The sequence below is a fragment of the Brienomyrus brachyistius genome, unplaced genomic scaffold (genome assembly GCF_023856365.1).
Source record: "Brienomyrus brachyistius isolate T26 unplaced genomic scaffold, BBRACH_0.4 scaffold98, whole genome shotgun sequence".
Taxonomy (NCBI): Eukaryota; Metazoa; Chordata; class Actinopteri; order Osteoglossiformes; family Mormyridae; genus Brienomyrus; species Brienomyrus brachyistius.
Window position 1 is genome coordinate 282,570 of NW_026042373.1, and position 12,547 is coordinate 295,116.

At 50.5% G+C, this 12,547-nt stretch overlaps 1 protein-coding gene across 4 annotated transcripts; it reads left to right on the top strand.

Moving 5' to 3' along the window:
- The first annotated feature begins 1,071 nt into the window (after positions 1-1,071).
- On the top strand, positions 1,072-12,309 carry LOC125727468 (SWI/SNF complex subunit SMARCC1-like). 4 transcript variants are annotated; one of them, XM_049004192.1, is made up of 28 exons: positions 1,072-1,395; positions 2,163-2,282; positions 2,371-2,456; positions 2,564-2,645; positions 2,796-2,888; positions 3,028-3,097; positions 3,338-3,407; positions 3,551-3,626; positions 4,071-4,196; positions 4,596-4,678; positions 4,924-5,051; positions 5,282-5,341; positions 5,426-5,463; positions 5,632-5,753; positions 5,883-5,954; positions 6,075-6,188; positions 6,341-6,494; positions 6,587-6,697; positions 7,161-7,220; positions 7,509-7,767; positions 7,874-8,035; positions 8,573-8,628; positions 8,708-8,849; positions 8,953-9,116; positions 9,347-9,481; positions 9,955-10,192; positions 10,493-10,624; positions 11,138-12,309. In XM_049004192.1, exons 1-28 carry the CDS (start codon positions 1,198-1,200, stop codon positions 11,227-11,229), a joined length of 3,243 nt encoding a protein of 1,080 aa, XP_048860149.1. In that variant the 5' UTR covers positions 1,072-1,197; the 3' UTR covers positions 11,230-12,309. The 4 variants fall into 4 exon arrangements, with proteins under 4 accessions (XP_048860149.1, XP_048860152.1, XP_048860148.1 ...); XM_049004195.1 differs by having other exon boundaries at positions 1,073-1,395; positions 4,071-4,157; XM_049004191.1 differs by having other exon boundaries at positions 1,074-1,395; positions 4,572-4,678.
- The last annotated feature ends 238 nt before the right edge of the window (positions 12,310-12,547 follow it).

Below are 12,547 nucleotides of genomic sequence, written 5' to 3' on the forward strand. Positions count from 1 at the left end.
TAACTTGCAATGCATTTGAGTGTTTTCAGTCTTTACGCCTGGGTGGTGTAGTGGTTTGCACTGTTGCCTCACACCTCTGGGACCCGGGTTATGTATGAAGTGGGTTACGTATGTTCTCCCCATGTCGTCGTGGGGTACTCCCGGTCCGAAGACATGCTGAGGCTAATCGGACTTGATAAATTGCCCGTGAATGGTGTGTGAATGTGCCCTGCGATGGGCTGCCCCCCCATCCTGGGTTGTTCCCTGCCGGACCCCCCGATAAGCGGTTTGGAAAATGGATGGATGGATTTATTAGATTCTTGGAATGTTGTCAAACCTTGGAGGAGTTTCACTCACTTTTAAAGTGTGATAACAATATTTTTGACAATAATGAAAAAGATGAAAAGGAAGTGAAAATGCGTGTTGATTCGGACAATAAATACTTGGTGTGATGGTGCACAGTACCCAGTATCACCACTCAAAGAATTTTCAAGAAACATTTGTTCCATAACAACACGGTCAGATGACACTTCGGGACGACATGAGGACACATCAACATGCAATACGACAGTCAAACGACAGGGGGCGCTAAGAAGACAGAAGAACAGTTTAAAATTGAAATGACAGGCAAATGGTTTCTCAGGTGAGCGATCGACATAGACAATCTTATTGTCAAAATAGTTTTGTCACAGAGGAATGTTTTGTTACTAGTTCAGTCGACATAGACAATGTGTCACTGATATATTTTTGGTACAAATGGAAACCTCATACACATATCGACAAATTTTTGCCACAAATGCAACCCCATAGTTTATGAAGAACTTGTATAACAACACGTTTGAAGCTGTGTAGATTTTTCATGGAAAATTACTTTTCCATTTTCAGTTTTTCTTACAGTATATGGAATTATTTTATACAATAATACACTGTTATACACTACAATTAATCTGTTAGGTGAGTATGTGTTAGTAAAAAATAGTTCTAAGATATGTTCTAAAAACAAGTAATTATTTCAGTGTTACAGATTCCGAAGGATAATCAACGCCGTCTTGGAGCAATATTTACAATGCACTTCATTCAGACCTCGCATGGTCGCCACGTATCATCGCGAGAACTCGCCTTTCGTTATTTTGGAAGTCGCGCCTGCGCAGTGCCGCACTTGGCCTCGGGGTGAACGCTGTGCTTGAGGGAAGAATAATAACGGACAACGAGCTAACAATGGCGACGGCGGCGACTTCAACAGGAACAGCGGGTTCAGGAGGACCAGCGGTCGGCCAGGGGGGTGGCAGCACTAATAGCAATCTCTCGGTCGGCAGAAAGAAAGATGGCGGTCCCTCCGCGAAGTTCTGGGAAAGCGGAGAGACGGTGTCTCAGTTGGAGTCGGTTCGCCTGTGGATAGGGAAACACTATAAGAAGGTTAGCGCGCTCGGTCCGGCTCGGGCGGCTTTCCGGTACCGCTCTGGCCCTTCTGCCAAATCAGTGTATGGTCAATGGTGAAATTTGGAGGTTATGTTGTTCTGAGAAATTTCTGAAGGCTACTCCACTCTGCAGTCCAGAAGCGCTAATTCGCATTTGAGCTGTTAGCATTTAGCTTTAAGCAGAGAGGCGCTTGTGAGGAGGGAGTCGGGAATCTAGTTTATCAGCCAGGGGAGATACAGAAATGCATGGATGGATGGCGGGTCGTCCAGTATGTTTGCATAATCAAAAGTACTCTGGAAAACACGCCTTCTTTAAGTACGATGTCGGTCGAGTTCGGCTTGTCGCATCATTGTAGTTCTGGTACCAGGGGGATTTTTAACTGGTAATCAGTTTAAGACTATGTTTATTTACTGGGTGAACTGGTTAGGTCTGGTGATCAAGCCAATCTCCGTAGTTGCAATCGATATGTCTTCTGAGCGACTTGGTCCACCTCGATAACCAAATTCAAGGAAACACTTTTCTGCTCCAAACACGCATTAATACATGTGTCCACTGACGAGGCTTACTGTGCGTTTTACTTAAAAATAGAGCTTAAAAATGAGACTTTCCCGCTTGGCCTCTATGTTTATGTGAATTTAGTCACGTTTTTGTTTACCTTAATCCGGACATGTTCATTGTCTTCACCTTTCACATGTTCACTCATTTGTGTTGAAGTTCTTTTAAGTGAAATGTTCCTGCGTTCACTGCCATTCCCTGCTTCACAGCATGTCCAGACAGACTCTCCATCCAGCAAGTCCCTGGCTGGCCTGGTTGTGCAGCTGCTACAGTTCCAAGAAGATGCCTTTGGCCGGAGGGTCAACAATCCCGCCCTCACCAAGCTGCCTGTGAGTGCTTGTGGTCCATTTTCACAGACAGAGTGGCCCTCTGTGCATTCACCCTCTTATGCAGTTCTCATGTCTTTCTTATTATCAGGCAAAGAGCTTCCTGGATTTCAAGCCAGGGGGCGCCCTGTGCCACATTCTGGGTTCTGTTTACAAATTCAAGAGCGAACTGGGATGGTGGGTATTTCTTGAATGATGGTGGGTGTCACCTTGTGCCCCGACAGCCAAAATCCAAGAATGCGGCCCTTCAGAAATGCACTCTTTCCATCTGCTCCCCCACCCAGGCGACGCTTCGACCTGCAGAACCCGTCCAGGATGGACCGAAACGTAGAGATGTTCATGAACGTGGAGAAGACGCTTGTGCAGGTGTCACCTTGTCGGTCTTGCTTTTACAGCATTGCTCTTTTGTAAGGCATTAATTGCAGAAGTATTTGGAAAACACTGTAATGTGTTTTCCCATTTAGTGTTAATTTTATTGCCTGTGTCTAAGAAACAGACTTCCATGTTCTCCTCCAGAATAACTGCTTGACACGGCCCATTGTGTTCCTGGTACCGGACATGGAGCAGAAGCTAGCTGCCAAGCTAAAGGACATTGTTAAAAGACACCAGGTGGGCGATACCTGTCCTCATCAAATGTAGTGGAGAGACTGGGGGGGGGGGGGAGTGATTGGTTCATCTGCCGATTTTTAATTATGGAGACGTGGGCTTGTTGGCCGTATGGCACACTAACCCGCTCTCCCTTTCTCAGGGCTCCATCACTGAAGATAAGTCCAAGGCTACCCACCACATCTACCCATCCCCTCCTCAGCAGGAGGAAGGTCAGTATGCCCCCCCCCCCCAGTACCCGTGGAAGTCCGTGGGGCCTGATGGTCACACCTACATTGGTCAGCATTGCTTAGTGCATTTTTCTTTAAATCCACGTAATAATCGGTCAGAGTCCTGCACTGATCACCCATCTTGTTCATATTCAGTATGGCAGATGGTTTAGTGATTTACTCTATAAAGTGCCTGGCTAAGCAGGCGTTGTGTGTAAATAATGGAATCTGCCCTCCCCCCAGAGGAGTGGCTGCGTCCCGTTATGAGAAAGGACAAGCAAGTGCTGGTGCACTGGGGCATGTACCCTGACAGGTAAGCTGGCCGTGCTCTTGCTACAGAATCTCTCTGTCATTGCTGGTGGGTTTTTCTTCCTGGCATTTCTCTCCTGTTTCTGACCTCCTGAACCTGCCCGTGTCCTACTTGCTCTCATGACACTCTGTCTCTCTGCCCTCCAGCTATGACACATGGGTGTCAGCCAGTGATGTGGAAGGTGATGTAGAAGATCCACCCAGCCCAGACAAGCCCTGGAAGGTGAGTGGTCAGCCCCAAATCAGAAGAATGGCTAATTCAGACCCAGGAACCCTGTCTACACTTGGTTGTGTTACTCTTGGCACCCAGTATGCATTTGTATTTGTACTGCAAACGATATGAGGTCAAATGTGTCCCAGACTGCCTTGGCAAGTGGTTAGAGCAGGGGTCTCCAACTCCAGTCCTGGAGAGCTACTATCCAGTAGGTTTTCTATCCAGTAGGTTTTCTATCCTACCTGGCTTCTGATGAGCCACACCTGTGCTCAGGTAAATACCAGGAGCAGGTGTGGCTAATCAGAAGCTGGGTAGGGTAGAAAACCTACTGGATAGTAGCTCTCCAGGACTGGAGTTAGAGACCCCTGGGTTAGAGACCCATTGAGGAGGAGTGTTGTGTCTTAATCCTCATCTCTTTTCTGACCCGGCCCACCCTACCCTACCGGCACCCAGATCCATGCCAAGTGGGTTCTGGACACGGACGCTTTTAATGAGTGGATGAATGAAGAGGACTACGAGGTGGATGAGACCCGGAAGCCTGTGAGTTACCGTCAGCGCGTCTTTCCACGGGAGGAAGAGGTAGGGCTCCCCCTGGGGGTGTGCCAGTGGAATACTGGGGCTGTTGCAACTCTGTTTCCGTGCTGCCCAGTGCTATTGGAGTGGGTTTTTTTTTTTTTTTTTTTTGGGTGGGGGGGGGGTGGGGCAGTGGCGAGCTTTTGTGAATCCGCCTGTGGTTTGTGTGTAATGTGCAGCTGCTTATGACCGTAGCTTCACGCTTCACTGTGGTGTGATTTCTGTCCTCAGTCTATCACCCATCCCGCCACACTCTTCTTCCTCGAGCTCTTCCTCACCCTCACCCCAGTCCCCTGTGTCCTCTGCCCCTGCCCCGTGTGACACCACCCATCTCTCATTCTCTGGCTCTGTCTCTCATCCTCCACGCCCATGTCTGATCAGTCTTCCCGTACACCTGATCGCAAGGAGCGCAAAGCCGCCACTGCCAAGAAGAGAAGGCGTTCCCCGTCCCCTCCTGCTGAGTCCCGCAAGAAGGGGGGCAAAAAGGGGTAAGAGCTGTGCCTGCAAGTGTGACATTAACCTACCTCCCACGTGAGTTTTTCTTTGCATTGTAAGTGACGCTGGAAAACACACCTGCATTTACAAACCTGCTGTCGCAAACCTTTACTGCCCAACAACTGATTTCCATGCGGTTCCTGGCTGTTTTAGTGAAGCTCTTCTTGGTGAGTAATATCTGGCTTGTGCTGTCCTTAATGGCTTGGTTTCCCTGTGGATCGTCACTGCGCACTCTCAGAAACTCGGGGCCGTACTGGAAGAGACGTGGCCATCGTGAAGAGGAAGAGCAAGAGGAAGACCTCACAAAGGACCTGGAGGAGCCCACTCCAGTCCCCAATATGGAGGAGGTCACCCTCCCCAAAAACGGTGAGCCTTTAAAACGGACATGACACCCTACTGCTAGCCAGTGGGCACTTCATGTTTATTGGTGGATAACATGGGTTTTGTTTCCTAGAATGAAAAACACGAGGGCTATTTGCACAAGCTTGTCTGCATTTTGTAAAACTTTTTTTTGTATTCTGATCATTTATGTATTTTATTTTTATTCCAACATTTTTGTTTTGATTTCCTCAATTCCTGTGGCTGGATGCCTGCAGTGAACCCCAAGAGGGACAGTGAGAACACTCCAGTGAAGGGTGGCACAGTGACAGACCTGGGTGAGCATTATTCTGACACACATACATGACCAGCTCTCAGTCTAGGCCTCGGTGACTCAGCTCCACTTTCCCTCTCGTTTGCAGACGACCAGGAAGATGATTCCATGGTTTCCGGGGGCAAGGTGGGATCACCGTAGCCATAGTGCTGTTCTGCTTGGTTCAGTGTCATTACAGCAGAGTTCTTTATTTCCAAAGGAATCGCTGCAAAGATCGAGTACCATCCCACGAACTGTGTAGTCAGTGCATGTAATCTGACATTGAGCGCTTTGTGTCTTTGCTGCCCCCTGCAGGATGAGGATGAGCAGGGCAAGACAGAGGTGAATCGCTTGCTGGACCCTGGGGAAGACAATGTGACAGAGCAAACTCACCATATTATCATCCCCAGCTATGCTGCCTGGTTCGACTACAACTGGTAAGCTTTGTGTTTGCTTGTTAGTTACCTTTTTTAAATCTGTGGCCTTAAAGGCCACGAACATGAGGGTACGAGTCTTGGCCGCCGAACAGTGTTAATTGTTTACACCTCCTCTTGTCTTCCCTGTAGTATCCATGAAATTGAGAGGAGGGCCCTCCCAGAGTTCTTTAACGGCAAGAACAAATCCAAATCTCCAGAGATGTGAGTGCCTGGCTCCCAGCTGCCACTCTCATGCATGGTTGGTTAGAGGCGCGGTTAAAAGCGTCCTGACATTTAGACGTTGGTATTGAACTTAGTGCTCCGTTTGTTTGATCCCCTCAGATATCTGGCCTATAGGAACTTCATGATAGACACATACCGCCTCAACCCCCAGGAGTACCTCACCTCTACCTCCTGCCGCCGGAACCTCACGGGGGACGTCTGTGCCATCATGAGGTCGGTGGGGGGTGTGCGCTGATCGCCCCGTGTTTCGGGTGCTCTGCCCTGCGTTTAGGGATAGTATGGTGCAGGTGTGAGTTTGTAAGCAGGCTTAGGCTTAGCTATGGTCCTCCTGATGGTTATCCTGTGGTCCCCCCCCCTTCCCACAGGGTACACGCCTTTCTTGAGCAGTGGGGGCTGATTAACTACCAGGTTGATGCAGACAGCCGCCCTTTGCCGATGGGCCCCCCACCCACCCCGCACTTCAACGTGCTGGCAGATACTCCTTCAGGCCTGATGCCATTGCATCACCGCCCCCCTCAGGTGCCACCGAGCCCCCATTCTAGCAGCCTTCTGGCCCCATTTGATGCTTTACAGCTGCCAGTGTGTGACGCTGCCCTGCCCCCTCCTTCCAGGTGCCAGCTGCTCAGCAGATGCTCAGCTTTCCCGAGAAGAGCAAGGACAAGCCCATTGACCTGCAGAACTTTGGCCTTCGTACAGATGTCTATGCAAAGAAGAATCCCAAGGTCGGTCTGCCCGTAGTGCGTCTGTCACACCTATATTAGGCTGCCCTAGGTCTGCCCGTGGTCTATATTAGGCTGTAGGGGTGGGTATTGAGAACTGGTTCCGATTAGGCTTGAATATGTAGTTAACCAGGTCTAATTACCTTTCCAGAAAATTATAATCAGTGATAAATTTAATATTTGATTATTTTACAGTGATTAGGAATTGATAAGGGAATCGATATAGAACCAGATCGATAAGAAGAATTTATGGTGGTACCAACATCAATTATTGATGATTCCCATCCCTATTAGGCTTCTGTAGGCCTGACTGTTTTACTAGGCCAAGAGTGCAGTTAGTGTTCTAGTGTAGTTACACATTTATTTGGGATCAGGCTTTTCCTTTGTCTGAGGTCCTGTGGTTGCTGGTGAATCTTAAACATTTTTTATTCTCCCTCAATTCCGACATCATCTGTTTGCTCCTCAGAGTAAAGGAGCCAGTGCGGGCAGGGAGTGGACTGAACAGGAAACCCTCTTGCTGCTGGAGGTGAGACCAATCATTGGGCTGCACTCATTAGAGTACCCCCCCCCCATCCCCCCCGGTCTGATGTCACTTGTGCTTTCTTAGCCGTGGGGTGGTTCATCCTATAATCGCTGTTGTTAGGCAGCTTCCACTGGGTGCGGTTCCCATGGTACTTTCGTCCTTGGGTGTAATTCTGTACAAAATTGTTTTCTTCAAAATTGTGTGTCTATTTTTATGTTGAATGTTAGATAAATGTAAAGAAATGGCACGTTAGAGATGCCCTCTACTGGTGTGAAACTCCCTGTCCCACAGGGCCTGGAGATGTACAAGGACGACTGGAACAAGGTGTCGGAGCACGTGGGGAGCCGCACGCAGGACGAGTGCATCCTGCATTTCCTGCGGCTGCCCATCGAGGACCCGTACCTGGAGAACTCGGACGCCTCCCTCGGGCCGCTGGCCTACCAGCCTGTGCCCTTCAGCCAGTCGGGGAATCCCGTCATGAGCACCGTGGCCTTCCTGGCGTCCGTGGTGGACCCGCGCGTGGCGGCTGCCGCGGCCAGGGCCGCCTTGGGTGAGGGACGACGGGAGAAGTAGAACTCGGACGTGTCACACGTCTGTCTGGGCTCCCTCTGTGTGTGTGTATGTTCTCACCCCTCTGCCGTGTGTCCCCCCCCCAGAGGAGTTCTCCCGTGTCCGGGAAGAAGTGCCGACTGAGCTGGTGGAAGCGCACGTGAAGAAGGTGCGGGATGCCGCCCGCAGCACGGGCAAGCTGGACCCCGCCTTCGGCCTGGAGAGCAGCGGCATCGCTGGCACGGCGCCCGACGAGCCCGAGAAGACCGGTAACCCCACTGCTGTCTGTCACCCAGGCATTCGGCACATTTAGATTTGACTGCTCAGCCCTCATGGCTTATGCTGGCTCGGCCCAAGGCTTTGTGTTGGTTAAACACTGTTAGTAGTTTGCCTCCAGAAAGGAATGTCCTCCTTGATCGTCCCATGTGGAACGAACTGTGATGTTGATGTGTTTGGGTGCCTGTCAGCCGGGTGTGTGGCTGCTGCTTTTATAGATGGACCGTGGAGCTGGTTCTGATGGCGGTTTTTGGATCTCTGCTTGTATGCTGAAGGAGCTGTTGGCTTTAAATTTTTTGTGAAATGTGTCTTCTGGCATTTCATTGAAACACAGCTGTCAGGGCTTCTCTCTCAAAGCTGTGCCAGATCTAGGCCACAGGACCCCAGGGATCACGCTAAGTTCCCGGTCTGGTGCCACAGTCTTGTAAGGATTCACTGGAGGTCTTGTAGATGATCCGCTGTCCCTGATGCTGATCCTTGGAAATGCTCTATTAAAGATATTAATTTTATCGTCTCTCCACTTTTTTAAGAGTCTTCTGACCCTGAGAAGACGGAAACAGACTCTGAATCTCAGCCAGCTGACAAGGTGCGAGTCCTGGTTCAGTTTGCACAAACCCCACCCCCCACATCCCAGTCCACCTTAGCTGACATCCGCTTTGCACCAGGCCGAGGCAGAGAAACCGGCAGAATCTGCAGAGGGAGAAAGGATGAAGAGTGAGGCACCGGAGCCACCAGCTGAGCGAGAGGAAGAAAGTGAAGGGGGAGAGGAGGGAGAGAGTGAGAGAACAGAGGAAGGCAAGGCTTCGGGTGAGAGCCCCTACAAGGGCCTTGAACTGATAATCTTCTGATTTAACTTTACTGATGTGGGCTGCTGTGCTGCTGAGAATAACTTGGACTTTCACTGTAATAGTTGGCACTTTAGATAAAGATAAGGAAGACGCCATGGATACGTCAGAAGGCCCCAAAGAGGTGGAGGAGGAGGAAAGCCAGAAGAAGTTAGTGCATGATGTCGGAGAGGGGAACATTTCCACGGCTGCGGCTGCCGCTCTGGCTTCCGCGGCCACCAAGGCCAAGGTAGGCGCACCTGTTAGCTTGGCTGTCATCTTCAACCCCCTCGCGTCCTGCTGCTCGGCATACGCTGACCCGGGCCTGTCGTGTTGTGGAGGACGCAGCCTGTGTTTGAAGGGGATGCACTGCTAGTCTCACCGTTGATCGTTACTGAGTGTCATTACCTATAAATGAGGGAGTAATGAGCCTCACGGGGATTCTCCTGCTCTGCCACCCCCCGCCCTTCTACACTGAAGCATTTGGCTGCGGTGGAGGAGCGAAAGATCAAGTCTCTGGTCGCGCTGCTGGTGGAGACGCAAATGAAGAAACTGGAGATCAAGCTGAGGCACTTTGAAGAGCTGGAGACCATCATGGACAGAGAGAAGGAAGCGGTGCGTATGCGAATACCAGCAGGCCTCTGGTACATGTCAGGCCAGCCGTGCAGCTTCTGCAGCACCCCCCAGCCCCGCTCCCCCATCAGCGCTATGGGTACGTTTGTGTCCACTGTGTACCCCAACTGGGCCCTGTGCCCTGGTCTTCCAGGGCATGTGATCCTAGGCCGCTTGCATGACATGTGAATGAGCCATGTCATTGCTGGAGTTCCTCTGGGGTGTGCCACTGTTCAGCAGTGACCTCGGTGCTTTGTGATACTGAGTGGCACTGGGCACTCACCACATGAGTGGCTGCTCTCCCTCACTGTCCCCTGGATGGGAGACCCAAACGCTTGAGCTTCCCTTATCGCCATTTCAATGCCTGCCTGTTTACTGAGCAGGTCCGTTCAAGCGAGATGCTCGGCCTGCTGGGATTTGACCCTATAACTGTCAGTCATCTAGTTCCGCCCAGTCTAACCCTCCTTACCCCACAGCTGGAGCTACAGAGACAGCAGCTACTGACTGAGCGCCAAGCCTTTCACATGGAACAGCTCAGGTACGCAGAGATGAAGGCTCGTCAGCAGCATGAGCAACAGGGCATTGCCCACAACCATGGTGGCCCCCCTGGCCCTCCTATGCCCCCTGGGCCCCCACCCGGCATGCATGGGCATCCGGCCCCAGGATACCACTCCATGCATCATCCCATGGGCCCCCACCACCCCATGCAGACAGGTAAGCCTCTTCTATCCATATGCTCCCCCCAGCCTCATGAGCAACCAAGCCTGAAGTCATTGGACGTAGTGGACTGTGATACCAACATCGCATGTTATCCACATAGTATTCTTACATCGCTAGTCAGCTAGTTATATTAAAATAAGGCTTTGCCTTACTTTACGGACATGGCGTGGGAGTTAAAGATGTTGGTATTAATATTGCACATCGCCAAGGCATACAATATACTATATCCATTTTTATCGCCTGCTTGCCCCCCCCCCATTTACAGCTGCATCTCTCCTCTTTTTCTGTCACCAGTAGGTCCTATGGGGGTGCCAGGTCAAGGCATGCCAGGCCGCATGATGCCCGGGCCTCCTCCTGGTGCCCCTCCCCAGCCCGGAATGCCCCCTATGATGGGGCCAAGGCACCCTGCAGCCCCCAATGGCATGTGTGAGTCTCTCTTTGTGCCAGTTGAACCATTTCGTGGCTTCCCAACATGTACCACGGTATTGATTCATTGTGCTGGTAAAATGCTTAAGCGTAGCTGAGTGAGGTGAGCTTTCCACGCCCACTGGTCATCGCCCCTAAGGTGATGCAGTATTAGTATGCGCTGATCACCGCGGTCATTGCTGTTTCTTTATTATTATTATTATTATTATTATTATTATTTCTTTATTAAAATACCTCGTTCACCACTCTACGTTTATTTGTGGTGTTCATATGAATCTGCCACAAACAGGGTGGTGGTGTCGTTTTAAGCTTGCACCTGATTACTTGCACTATAAGACCAGTCAGCAGCCTCCTCACAGATAATCCTGAATAGTCACACTCCCCCCCCCCCCACCCCCCTGAGCTGTCACTTGACTGCTCCTTTGCGTCCTTTCCTGTCTTGCTTGGTCTACAACTTGGTTCCCTACTTGAGGGTCACGATTCAGTTGACTGACTTTTTTCTTTTTATTCCAGACCCAGGCCCGCCTCCCTCCCAGCCCGATGGGATGCCCCCAGGCCCAGTGGGACCACCAGTGGGTTCTGCGTCCCGCCCAATTGAGAACTAAACCTCACGCTTTTTCATGCAAGAACCCTTGCACCTGTCCTAAACCCCAAGGACCTTCTTAAAATGACCCGCCATACACCCCCCATCCCTCCAGTGCCTGACGTCTAGTGCCCTGTGTGTGGGCTTGTGCTGTCCACTGATCCTCCACACTTAACCCCCCCCCCCCCATGGCATTTGGATAAGCATGGAGGTCATGCAGGAAACTGTGTCCCCATCCCATTTAGTACTGACACTGGCTGTTCTCCTGTTGTCCCAGTGAAGGGATACAGGGGGCAGTAGAGAGCACGGCTATGACAGTTGAGCTGTCAGAGATGTGTTTGTCCTGTTCTTCCCTGAAATGTGAGTTTGTGAGCGTCATTTCCTGCTTGGTGCAGACCCTCTCGGTCACATAAGCTAGCTTGGGAGAGGCGCTGATTGGCCCCCCCAGCCCGCTCAGTGCCTCTTCCTATTTCCTTCCTCCAGTAATACTGTACCGGTGCTGGGAATGCCAGTTTCCTGTGTGTATCCTCCATGCTGTGTGTGTGTGTGTGTGTGTGTGTGGGTGGGTGGGGCTGGGGGACGATGTGAACACGTGTCCTCTGCCTTCAGGGGTGGGTGATTGGTCTTCACGCCCCGTCACTCACTGTGGGGATCACGGTGGACCTTTTGACCTTTACTGTTATGGTCTGCCTGGGTATAAGGTTTGACTTCCCCATGGAGTGTAGGAGGATTTATGTCAGCCTCTCTTGCCCCCCCCCCTCCAATTTTCTAGTATTGATACTGTACCTCAAATGCTCCCCCCCACATCTGTAGTCTTCTGCTTTATACTGGTGTGGTTGAGGGCAACAGTCAGACCCTGTAGCATCCCCCCCCATCCCACATATACCTACCCTCCTCTTACCTTGAACGTTTCTAACGTTTTATCATGGGGTGGGAACCACTGATCTGCCCTGTAAATCTTCTACCCTTTAATTTTATGGGATTGTGTTTTTTAAATAAACTTTGCAAAGGCTCTCTTCTCTTCTTGGAGTTTGTAGTTTTTTTTGGTAAGTTGGTACTGAGACCTAAACAGTGTCAAATAAATGATTTTGTATTAAAGATACTTGTGATTCCTTGTACTTTACTGCAGTTGAGGTGTTGTTGAGGGCCTGCCTGATTGTAAAAGGCTTGATCGATGCTGACTGCTTTGCTCTTGAGTGTTAAATAGATACTTTGAGTCTAAGGAATGTTAATGTAAGGTTTCTTGGAGAAAGAATCTGCACAATTAACCATGTCCAGGTACTCGGAAGCGTAGTTCACATGCTGCCGAATTCTTTGCTCTTAGATGTCACCTCTAGTCT

Excerpts from the sequence above, each read along its gene's own strand:
- LOC125727468 (XM_049004191.1), top strand. The coding sequence starts at position 1,198 with ATGGCGACGGCGGCGACTTCAACAGGAACAGCGGGTTCAGGAGGACCA. Across the intron at positions 6,189-6,340 it reads GACGTCTGTGCCATCATGAG|GGTACACGCCTTTCTTGAGC; the intron begins GTCGGTGGGGGG and ends CCCTTCCCACAG. Across the intron at positions 10,625-11,137 it reads TGCAGCCCCCAATGGCATGT|ACCCAGGCCCGCCTCCCTCC; the intron begins GTGAGTCTCTCT and ends TTTTTATTCCAG.